The sequence below is a fragment of the Electrona antarctica genome, assembly GCF_951216825.1.
Source record: "Electrona antarctica genome assembly, chromosome: 1".
Taxonomy (NCBI): domain Eukaryota; kingdom Metazoa; phylum Chordata; class Actinopteri; order Myctophiformes; family Myctophidae; genus Electrona; species Electrona antarctica.
The window spans coordinates 43,020,443-43,033,680 of NC_136806.1; the positions used below are offsets into that span (position 1 = coordinate 43,020,443).

The 13,238-nt window shown below is 42.7% G+C and overlaps 1 protein-coding gene across 1 annotated transcript in view; it reads right to left on the reverse strand.

Annotated features, from left to right (window-relative positions):
* The window catches only part of gpm6aa (glycoprotein M6Aa), a 34,808-nt gene extending 22,133 nt beyond the window's left edge, over positions 1-12,675 (reverse strand). Inside the window, exon 1 of the mRNA XM_079509301.1 lies at positions 12,340-12,675. Coding sequence (XP_079365427.1) covers positions 12,340-12,376 — 37 coding nt within the window. The 5' untranslated portion in view covers positions 12,377-12,675. The remainder of the gene's footprint in view (positions 1-12,339) is intronic.
* Between the last annotated feature and the right edge of the window lie 563 nt (positions 12,676-13,238).

Genomic DNA, 13,238 nt, shown 5'->3' on the forward strand with positions numbered 1-13,238 from the left:
ATGGTTATTGATGGAAAGTATGTTTTGGTTTCAAATTCAACTCTGAAAATTGCACATGAGAAATACAGTAGATTCACACACAGTGGCTGTGATATCTCTATTTCTTTGTATTGTAATTATTTCAATTGAATTGATTTAGAGTTCAATTAAACTGCTGCTGATTTGTCTGGGGACCCCTGGAACACCCCTCAATGACCCCTGGGGATCCTTGGACCCCACGTTGAAAACTACTGGGAGTGTCTTTAGAATCTCTTTAACAGAATAGGGCTAACATTACCCAGAGTTCTCTTCTGAGTGGAGATATTTTTAGTTGTAGGCCTATAAGTAGTTCAAAGTTGCATAGGAGAGCTATATGTAGCAAAAAGTAGGTCTGAGTACAAAATATGAGCAATAAGGACATGAAACAGCTGCTGTGTAATTGCAAAAAATATATTATATATTACAGTACATAGTGTACAGTATATTAACATTAATGTTGCAAATCTGTAAGTTTCACACCCTATCCGGGATTTGAACTGTGGACTTCTAAATACTACTCTATCAAGACAGAAGCCCTGCTTGGCCCAGGGAGCTCAACTGCTGTGCTTATGAGCTCATGGCAGTACTAATTCTACCAGTTGGTGTCCTATACCTACATTTGGAATAGTAGGGAGACCACCTCCAACCACTGCAGATGTGCTATTCTTTAAGTATATTATAAATATATTATACTTATTCATTAAAATAAATTACAGATTGCAGCCTTAATCTTTCTTACAGTATGTCAATATTGTGACACCACCTATAGGTCCTATACAGGCCAGCACTGCCTCCAAGTAAAAAGTAAAACGGATACTGTACATAAGATCTGCTCATTGAGGTACAGTATTTGAATCGCTGTTGTCCTTAGGGTTACCATGACCACAGACCAATACTCTTCTATGACTTTGACTTATAAGTAGTGCATGCTTTAGTTCATGTAACATTCCAACATACCAATAGAACCGCACTGCCTCTAATGTTATGATCAAAGCGAATGAGTCAAGCAACATAAATGTAATGATATATATAGGCTACTGTATAGAGAGAGAGAAGGGGTGGGGGGAGAGGAAATGAAGATTCAGTGCAAGCATCAGTTAAGTTTTCTCTAACCACAACACCAATCACCGATTCACAGCCAAAAGATGCACAGCTAACATGATCTTTATTGGATCCCAAGACTCACAGATGGGGGGGTTGGGTGAGAAAGAGATCGAGTGCAGGGGGGAGTGAGTGTGTGTGTGTGTGTGTATCTCTGCGCTTCCCTATAACCCTGCATCCACCCACCACCTCCCCTCCCCTGAAGCAAGCAGGTCCTTTTTAAGTATACCCCCAATGCACGCACGCGTGCGCTCGCTCACACACACACACACACACACACACGCGCACACACAAACATCTCAGCGCGTGTTTAATCAACCACTATGGTTGCCATGTCAACCACAGCGTGGAATGGGACGAGAATAGGCCGGGCTACTTCAGCACTGTGACCCACTTAGCGTACGTCAACAAATTCACTGGGACAATAGTGAGGCAGACACATTATACAGATTAGCCCCACGGTCCCAGGAACGAACGTTGCACGGGCCAAGGCAGAAACGACTTAGCCTCATTTCTCTCTCTCTCTCTTTTTTATACTTTCCTTTTCCCCCCTCTTCCTCCCTTGGAGAGACGGAGCGCGCTGAACCTTTGCGTGTAACGACTGAGCATGGATGTGTCTTTTGTCTGAGCTCACTTAACTCCAGGCGGCTGGAGTGACATGCCACTAATGTAAAGACATGAAGGAGTCTCTTTTTCTTTCACGTAACCACTTGAACCCTCGCGGCCCATATTCTGAGGGCGAAGACTCGTCGACCGGAAGATGGACCACTACGATGCGTTGTGAGCTTGTAGATCTACTGTTTTCCGCAAAGAGATTTGGAGGCCCGCATCTTGCACACCGCCTTACCCCTTACTATATTTGGAAAAACATTTTGAAATTGTTCAACTAGCTGATCTACATCGACAGTGCGTTGTGAGCTTGTAGATCTGCTTTTTTTATATGGTGGCACGCAAGATAGGGCCCTTGCTGTATAGAAAAAAAGGAGTCACTAGTATAGACTCCTGGAGAGCCGCCAAGTTGAAGTATAAGGTGTAAGTGTAAATGTTTAAAGGGCCATGCCTTTTTTCAAAACCATTTTTTATATATTTTCTTGTTATATACTGTGTCAGCCTGTTCATAATTGTTATTGAAGTCTTATCATTTGGGATTGTTATGTGGTCATTTAGATCCATTGTGCCATAGGCTAACAGACAACAGATTATCTTTTCACCTATCCCTGTTTTATGATTAGATCACGGCTATGATTCATGCCATAATATATAATCCTTGAATCATCATTGCATGTTACAGCTCACTTCATATCAGGTCAAATTCATAATGCTTTGCGATTCTAGGATCAGACCTTTATGGGCGATCTACCACTAGGGCTAGGCCACTGGATAACAATGGACCTATAGCTAAGACCCGGCCTCTCCCACTTAGACACTCCCACTTGGACACTTTCCAGCCGGGCTCATTCATTCCAATGTAAATATCATGGATTTTACACATTAAATACTGGTTCATTTTTTGGGGTGGACGTCACAAAAGTGACATCTGGACATAATTCAGTGACTATACTGCTCTGAGCAGCGCAATATACGGAAGGAACTGATTTGAAAGCTGCATAGCGGCCTGAACATATAGGGCTCCATTTGTGTCGCTGCCTTTACCTGTGACGTAGCCCGCAATTCAGCCGCTGCCCGAAAATTACGAATATAGGAGCTTGCTCGGTCTCTTAATGGTATTTTGGTCCAGCGTCTCACGCTATATTTTTTGCCGACACCGGTATTTGCGCCTAGAGGTGTTGGTCATGCACGTGCTGGCACGCTTTCCCCTAAATTGCTATTTTGGTCACACACATTTGGGAAGGCGCATAGTGGAGTTTAAAACCACCCGTAACTTACCCGTAAGCCGTGCCAAATTAGTTTGGTAGATTCCATTTGCAGTTCATCACCGCATAGCAGCAAATGGGGTTTAATCCGATTTGCTGAACTTTCCTTTTCGCTTCATATCGTTCCGTAGAGACGGCCTACACACACGAAAGCCCTCATTTCGTAGTTTACATACTGTAGAACTTTGAATTTTTTAAAATGGGCGAGATTTGAGGGAGTTGTGACTCAATGAAAAGACGAGTGTTCTTGGCTCTGTGCGGGGTGGGGAAAAAAAGCAGGGTGCATCACAAGTAAAGGCAGCAGCACTCTTACATGGGCTATAGAACGTAAGGCTATGAAGCACTGGGCATAACGGGCAACGGATATGGGATCTCTTAAAGGCAATGGCATGTGGACCCCTGATTGGTTTAATTATTGTAACGCCCAAACCACAGCTATGCACACCTATGTTTTAGGGATTTAGACAGGTAACCAACTTTAGTGGGGGAACACCCCTTCCCCACTGCTAAATCCCCAAACAGTGTATTTAGAAAGATCGAATGAAAATGGAGCCCATAGTTTCAATAACATTATTGTCAGTGGAAAACCCAGCAAATGAGTGGAAATTCAGTGCAAATGAGCAACAACAGCAGAGTAATCGGTAAGAGTAGAGAGATAAGAATAAGATATATATTTTTAAATTAATAAAATAGACTCATTATTATATTCTGTAAATAGTATAAAGGGCCTTGCAGACTGGATACGTTTTTCAGGAAAAACTGGGAAGAAATGCAGCTAAAAATCTGAAAAAGACAGCAGTGTGCAGGGACCTTTCACAATCTATCACCAGTGAATGAATGTTGTACATCCATCCCCAATGAATCTGTGACTGGATATATTATGTGCAGACTATTATAGTAAATATGAGACTGATGCATGTACAGTGCCAACTGTCAGCCGGCCTTTAACAGTGGTTGTTTATCAACAAGAGAGACTATTACTGTAATCCAATCCAAGCAGACGCAGGGTTTATAGTACAATGGCATTTATGAGGTTCTCAGCATTGGAGAGACCTTGTAAAGCCTGATTTATAATATTTACCTCGACATAAAATGAGGCATATGGGGTAGAGACTAGAGAGACTCCCCTGGAATGTCCTCGTCTGACATTATGTTTTCAGCACCTGTTACCCCATGTCCTCAGTCTTCACTCTGGCCACTGAGTCATTCTAGTCGGAACAATGAGAAAACCTTCAAAAGTATTGCACTAATATAGCCCTGAATAACCCTGCATAAACAATTGGAGGAACTCCCTCAACACCCAGTAGACTGGGGGCGAATGAGGATCAGAACAATAGGAGAGAGACAGAAGAGAGGGTTGTGGTTTTGTACCCTGACCACGTAGAGTTTTAGTTATATTGATGTTATCTTGTATGTAACTGTTGGGTAGTAGCTGTCCTGAAACTCAGCACTTTGCACTTGTATGCAGTACTTTGTTCAGCACTTTATTCTGGTATTCAGCTTTTTATTATTTCATGTGATTTTAAGATTGGGAAGGTCAACCTGAGACCACTGTTTTCCCTGAGTCTGCTACATTTTTGCACTTCCAGGGTTAAATTAACACTGGATTTTAGTGTGTATATAAGACACTATCCAATATCATAGAGATCATCATGTTATCCCAGCACGCCTTGCTAATACCTTGATGGAACCCTTGAAGCAGAAGGGGCATGGCGATGACTTGCAGAGTGGCCTCTTGGCGCAGGAAATGATAACAGGTGTCTTTTTTTCCATTCAGATTGAACAGAGGCGGAGGCGTTAATGGCAGTGGTGTAAAGTAACTAAGTACAACTATGTAGTATTTTCAATTTTCAATACTTTTACTTCTACTCCACTACATCTCAGAGGCAAATGTTGTACTTTTTACTCCACTACAATTATTTGAAAACCGATGTACTTCACACTTGTGAACACTGGTGAAACGAGACATTCTGCATAATGAGTAATATTACTTTTGGTACTTTAAGTACATTTTGATGCCAATACTTTTGTACTTTTACTCAAGTACATTTTGAATACCAGACTTTTACTTGTAACAGAGTATTTCTGAATTGCAGTATTGATACTTTTGCTTAGGCTAAGTAAAACATTTCAGTACTTGTTCCACCACTGGTTACTGGTGTCATTACAGACCTGGGCAATATGAATTAACGGTTTTAGCATAATCTGTAAACGTCCCTAATTAATTGGGCAAAATATTCTGCAATGTATTTCCATTATGTATTTTTTATTTACGGAAGTCAGACTTGTGAATATCACGCAATACGTTAAATGAGAAGCAACAGAGGGAGGACTTTTGTGAATTATGTTTCTTTTCACTGAAAAAAACAGACACTGTTTTGATATCTCTATGCTGAAACTTTCATATCATTCAAGAAAATATATTTATTATTACAGAGAATTCAACACATCTCCCAGAACGGCTTCATTATTACTCCGCCAGCTGGGAAGTCTGTGTAAACTGTCAGTGCAGGTTTTTAGCTCAGCTCAGTGTGTGGTACCGCAGGACGTTGGTTCGAGTCCCGGATGGCTCCTTTGGCTCAGAGTGTGCACACAGCTATTTGGCCAGCAGCTGAAATGAACAGAGCCCACCTGGTGCCTCTGACTCATAATCCTCTATCTACCGCCTCACCGAGGAAGACAGACGGTGCTAGTGCACTCGTTGACATCAGCGCCACTTTAGCAAAGCCACTACCTGTCTATTTCCATTTTCATATGGCTTCTTTCCAGTGATGTCATCATCATTAAACTGAACTGTACAGTATTACAAGAACAAATATTTATAGAGATTGAGAAAATGCACAAAACAGTAATAGGGAGGAAAGACTATAAGCCCATACAAAAGCCTGTATGAGCAGGCAGCCATGAAACAAGCAACACAAATCATTACAGACTCTCAACATCTCCTATTCTCCGAATACAAACCTCTGCCATCAACCTGTGCCAAAGTGCAACTCAAACCACTTGAAGCTATCGTTTGTTCCAGCCTTCATAAAGCTGCTGAACTCAAAATCTTAGTATAGTGCAATAGTGCAATGTGCAATAAATACACAAGCACTTAAGCACTATTAGTTCACCTTAACTCTTTTTTTTTAAATGTGATGTAACTGTCACATCACATTAAAAAAGTCACAAAAACATAAGCATTTGACACACTTTGCTTCACTTAAATGCCTTAAAATGAGACTTTTGACAGCACGTTTGACATTAGCAACACGACGGCTTAAAAACAAAACTATAAAACTATAAACTATAAAGACATATTAGTGAACTATTAGTACTTTTAAGAGCTTGTGTATTTATTGCACAATGCACATTGCACTATTGCACTAAAAGTTTGAGTCTGTTACATTGTAATAGACTACAGCAGGCACATTGTAATAGACTACAGCAGGCACACCAGAGGGCAAGTTAAAATCTCAATTAGGGCACACCTGTATTCAAAAAGTTTAACCACTTGAGCCCTATTTTTTTTCAAAAACGTTCACTTAAAAATAAATAAATAGAGGAAATAGCTATCTATAAGCTCACAACATCATGACACGTTGTCAGCTTATGGAAAATAAATGAAGATTTTTGCTTATAATAACATGCCTGCATGTTGAAAGTGGATGAAAGTTAAATATTTTTTAGGGTACAGTACATAATGTCCCTAATATATTGCATACAGTATACAGTAGTAAATTAAAAGATAATTCATAACCTTTGTAGGCCTATAGTTGCATGTATATTGCACTGTGTTTGACACAACATCCTAAAGCACACCTGGTGTGTGTCTCACCTGGACTGAACTATAGCACTGTGCCCCCTGGAGACTTTTTTCTCTCCCTCAGAGTTAGTGTCGAAGTGTCCTTGAACAAGACCCCTAAATTATCCCGATGTGCAGGTTGGTGCCTTGCATGGTTTCCTCCGCCATCGGTGTATGAATGGGTAAATGTAATGCACAATCTCTGTAAAGCGCCTTGGATAAAGGCGCTATATAAATGCACCCTTTACCATTTACCATTTATCGACAGCAGATAGAACCCCCTAACCTCCGCTATCCTACTACAGCCTGATTTATGATTTGCGAGATTGTAGATTGGCATGTATAAATTAGAGAATACAACAATATGTTACATTTACAGGCTTTTAAAACTGGCCTTATGGACAAATTAATGGTTTGTGCTGTTGGTATTGCTTAGCTCAATGCCCAGAGTTTTCAGATAAGGGTTATCTTCCACTGCCTGGTCCCATATGCAGCGCCTCACTGAGACTGTAATAACAGGAGACCACAATGCAAACATACTGGGAATTTTTGACCCCGTAACATTCATTTAGTAAATGAGCACAGATTTTGCACTGTTGAACAAGTACAAGGATATAAAGTGAGGGAACAAATTCCTGTCCTCTTCGCAAGCAAAAGCAGAGCCAAAGCTGTGATCCTGTGCTCCATTCACTGAGCTGAAAGGGGAGAGACATCCCAGTTACTTTATTGGAGCACACTGACAGAGTGACAATACCTCATCTCAGAGAGACCTCCCAGTTAAAAGCAACCACACTGATGGTACCTCACACTGTTGAGATATCCCAGTATAGGAGCAACCAACACCACACTATAACAGTACCTTATCGTTGAGATATCCCAGTATAGGAGCAACCAACACCACACTATAACAGTACCTTATCGTTGAGATATCCCAGTATAGGAGCAACCAACACCACACTATAACAGTACCTTATCGTTGAGATATCCCAGTATAGGAGCAACCAACACCACACTATAACAGTACCTTATCGTTGAGATATCCCAGTATAGGAGCAACCAACACCACACTATAACAGTACCTTATCGTTGAGATATCCCAGTATAGGAGCAACCAACACCACACTATAACAGTACCTTATCCTTTTATTTCTCACAACGTCTGACATATCACACACAAACTGTCACTATATAGAGGCAATTGGAACAATTCTCTTTAGAACTCATGTTGATTAGGTGATGTAATGGTGATGTAAAACAGACGGTGCCAACACAAACATTAAATGCCATTAACAATAAAGAGACAATATGACGTAAAGAGTTACAAAATACGTACATTTTCCCTTCATTGTCAATGGCGTTTATTAAACAAACATTGAACTAAAGACAAACATTAAACCATAGGAGGGGCTAGCGCCCCTCAAAAATCACACATTCCGTGTTCAGCCAATCAAGTCATCACAAATGTCATTCCGGCCAATCACTTTTGGTGTCTTCACTTTTCTGCCCTCACTTTTTATCCTCAATGTGTACTTTGCTCAGCCAATCAAACCATCGCAATGGGGTGATCGGCCAATCAAATCATCGTGTTTGTGTTCACACAAACAAAGCTGGGCATAGGAGGGGCTAGTGCCCCTCAAAAATAATAAAGGAAGTGAAATAAATCACACCCAGTGAAGTGAGCGGTGCCTACCCAGGTGTTGAAGTAAGTGATGCAGGTATAGCAGTGGGGCCAAACAGTGGGGCCAAAACGTGAGCAGTTCTGAGAACAAATGGAGATTATGGACCTTGCCCTTTTTGTGCCCATATATGGGCACTCGTGCTGCTATAGACACACTAGGTCAAATGTTGGATAAAAAATCACACCCATTTGAAGTGAGGGGCGCTCTTGTCGTCGTACATGATCCAATAAAAAATGAATATACTTCTTCATGAATTTATTTGTCAACTTATCTTTTAACCATGATACAATGTTTAAAAAAACCATCTTGTTGTCACCATGAGCATGTAAGTTGACAACTGAATTTAATTTTGGTTAGCCGATTTGCTCGTCTACATATGACGTAAAGTTTCCTTTCATTGTCAATGGCATTTAATGTTTGTGTTGCCACAAATGTAGGCCTACGTCATATTTCAGGCACATATTACGTAAATTCTCCTTTCATTGTCAATGGCAAATGTGAGACGTGACGGGAAAGCTGTATATAGGAGGGGCTAGCGACACTCAAAAATAAAAATCACACCCGTGTGAAGTGAGGGGCACTCTTAACATCGTACAAACATCATCATACATCATCTCATTCCGGCCAATCAGAATGTACGTCCTCACCTTCGTCTTGTGTTATGCAATGTTTGTGCATGTTTGTGCTTATGTTTGTGCTAAAAATTGTCCATTCATTGTCAATGGCATCTAATGTTTGTGTTAGGACAACGTTTTTGTTTATACACACACCAAAAGATGGACATAGGAGAGGATATAAAATAATAATAATAATAATAATAATAATAAATAATAAAAGCAATGATTGTCGTAGCCTGGCAGGAAATCTCAAAGCTTGTGAAAAATGACGGCTTTCGTCAAGATTTCTGATGATTAACTTTCCTTTTGGAGATTATTTGACTAAAGTTAACTATGTATAGCGGGCGATCAGTAATCTTTCTCCCTTCATGTTGAAACCACTAGAGAGGGAACCTGTGTCCCACTTCTACAATGTGTTCTCTGACCACAGAACCTCTGAGCAAGAAGTCCTGCCTTCATTTATCCCAGGCTACCATCTACTCCTAACTGCTCTTCCATCAGCAGATTAACAAATAAATCTGACGAATTACCACCTCGTATGATCTAATGGCACTAAAGCGACTCTAAATCTAGTGATGGCGTTAATGGGTCACCTGAGCGGCGAGTAAAGCGTACAGAGGCCCGCTGCAAGTCAAGGATGTTTCTCATCACAAAGTGCTGTGTAGAGTAGAGGAAAGGACACACAGTGACATGAGTTTAAAACACGTTTTCTCAACCTTTTTAAGATTTGATTTGTCACATGCTCATACAATGTGTATGTGCAGTTAAATGTTGGTGTGGCACACTCCACCAAACTGCTAATGCAAGGCACAGCTAATGCAAGTACTACTACTAGTAGTATAAGTAATACATTCTTAGAAAGTAATAAAGTGTTGGTAAATCTTAGGTCAAGTGTGCAAAAAGAGCATCAGTCACTAGTCAGACATTGGTGTAGTCTGTAGTCAAGTGCATTACCATAGACTAGGTAATATACATGTTCTCAAATTGGGCTTGGGTGCACAGTTTTTTGTAGACAAAGCCTGAGCTGTTCATTATTTCATAAGGCTTGTCACAATGTAGTGTGGTTAAAATGTCTTGCACTTAACAAATCCTTGTTTTCCTGTGAAATACCAATGCAGTTCCTCATCATGGTGCCAACTGCCGACTCACCGCAAGAAGTGCATTAATGAACACACCATTAATCCACCGCTCTGAGCCAGCTGCGATGGCTGCATATTTTATGAACAGCTAACAAAATCTCCTCCAGATATGACAGGAGACAAGATTTGCCAGAGAGCCATACAGTATTTGGGCCAGAGGGGAGCACTGGAGATCACAGCCAGGGAATGAGTGCCTGACTTAGTAATTATGGATGTTGATTTTAACAAGCCAATGCTTAATGTATATACTCCATCGTACAGCGGTATCACGCAAAAAAAAAGGCAGATCTACAAGCTCACAATGAGCAGCTATTTTCAGCGTGCAACACAACCATATGAAGTATAAATCAAGCTTTAAATGAGGGGACGTGCTGTAGAGATGCATGTGCAGCTTGTGTGATAGCCTCTTTCAGTTGGCTGAGCATCATAACCTCGACTGACTAAATCTAGTGCCTGAATGGGAGAAGGGGGGTTGTGAACACACCTAGTAATGGCGACTGAGAGCTATTCAGTCAGAATCTCCTGTCAGGGGTTCAGCAGCAGGTGCTGATTGTTCCACAGGTAGAAGACGGCACACAATTGGAATGATGTCTTTGTCAATAGCTACAATCACAAGAACTGCTCTCATTATATCATTGTCCATGGGTTATGGCGCGCGCACACACACACACACACACACACACACCACACACACACACACACACACACACACACACACACACACACACACACACACACACACACACACACACACACACACACAGTACTGTATACTTACTTCCTTGGAGTATTCAACATGCACCCCACACACATGTGCAAACTTTATCTCTCACACACGCACGCACGCACGCACGCACGCACGCACGCACGCACGCACGCACGCACGCACGCACGCACGCACGCACGCACGCACGCACGCACGCACCACACACACATACACACATACACACATACACACACACATTCAATAGAGTGAACTATGCTCATGCTACTGAAATGTCATGCGCTGTAGAAAAGAGAATAGATAATGACTGGAGTCGGGCACTGCCATGGCAACTGTTCCATCCCTGGCTGCCTCCCTGCCTGAGAGCAACACTGGTCTTTAAAGAAATGAGACGAGATGGAGACGAGAGAGAGAGCATGAAGGAGGGGAGCGTTAGAGAGAGGAACAAACAACCCCTGTCTCACACAAACTGATGGAAGCAGAGGGAGAGGGGACGGTGCATGAAGGAGAGTTGGATGCTTATCGATCATGGAACACTGGATATGAAACACTGCCGCGCTGCTAAACATGACCAATCCGTCATGTCTGTGGAGAAGCCCTCATCAGACACACTCAGCAGCTGTGTGTGTGTGTGTGTGTGTGTGTGTGTGTGTGTGTGTGTGTGTGTGTGTGTGTGTGTGTGTGTGTGTGTGTGTGTGTGTGTGTGTGTGTGTGTGTGTGTGTGTGTGTGTGTGTGTGTGTGTGTGTGTGTGTGTGTGTGTGTGTGTGTGTCATAAACGGCATCCCACTTTCGCACAAAGAAAACAGTTCCTCTCCATTGATTGAACGACAGAGAGAGAACCCCTGCTCCCCCTGCGTCAAAACCTCACAGGGTGCCACGGGCGATGCCGTGCACGATTAGTGCACGTACGGCATCTCTTGAGTTTGGACACAAAGGCTCGGTGCACTAAGAGAACAGAACAGGCTCGGTGCACTAAGAGAACAGAACAGGCTCGGTGCACTGAGAGAACAGAACAGGTTCGGTGCACTGAGAGAACAGAACCGGCTCGGTGCACTGAGAGAACAGAACAGGCTCGGTTTGTGTTTCCCTCTCAGCTGCCGCGACAAGCGTGAAACCCCCAAACAAAAGACAGTCTGCCCCCCCACGCCCGCTACCCCCACCCAAGGCAGTTCACACCCCTCTAGCCACCAAAACACACGGACACGCTCTTCAGTCGAGAGCTGACACTCAATGGACAAAGGAATTACTCCAAACAGCTGCTATCCTATTCAGGAAAATATATATAATTAGAAAAAAAGGCTCCATTTGCACAATAGTCTTTGCAAGCGCACGGCTGACGCACAGACAAAGCATCAAGTCACATCTACACAGATGGAAATAAACCCCTATGTTCCCTCACCTTTCTGACTTTGGCCTTCATCCATGTCCTCTTCCATTGTGCAGGTCCTACAGTTTTATAGACACGGGGTGAAAACAAATGTCGCCGATTCAAAAAAAGTGTTTTTCTCTCCGGGTTGCCGGCTGATGAATATAGTCCACAGAGCACCCTTTCCTTCTCGTTGTGCCTTCCTTTCTCTTCCTCCCCTTCTCTATCTCTCACTCTATCTCTCACTCTTTTGTCTACTGATCTCTTCAGAGTGGCTGACTGTCAGCAGTGATCTCTGTCAAGGGAAGTCTGTCTGTGGGAAGAAGCGGTTGAAGTCTACCGCGCTAGGCGCTGGCCATCACTGTGCAGCCTCTGTGGTAGAGTGCTGTGAGCCTCCCAGTCTCAGACGGAGGAGAGGAGAGGAGACGGAAGGGGAGGGGGAGAGGGGGTGATTTCTATGTGAGAGGCAGGCGGGGGGCGGGGGACTGGGGGGCTGTTTGGCGGGGGGGCTGTTTGTATGAAAAGAGGAGGGAGCGATGGTGGGTAGTCGATGCAAGAAAAAAGAATGCTGTTTACAAAGGGGATATGGAGCAGCTGTGGAGCACAGAGCGAGCAGTGAATATAGCCTTAAACCCTCCTCATGTTCCAGAGGGGAAGAAGAGAAGTGCTGTCTGTTATTAGACTTCCTCTCCCAGCCCACCCTCGCCTAGCCCCCCGTAAGTGGTAGAGGCTACCCCCCCCAACCCCCAACCCTCCGAGCATTGGTTCTACTGCATTAAGTTAACCTCTTCTTAAATAAGAGGAGGGGGTCTGTGTTTTCCAAATAGGATTCTCCTAATCTTATTAGCCATCCAGATTCAATTATACCATCACAAAGGAGGTGTCACTCGATTCTTATCATGTTCATGCTTGCAGTGATTCTGCTGGCTAAG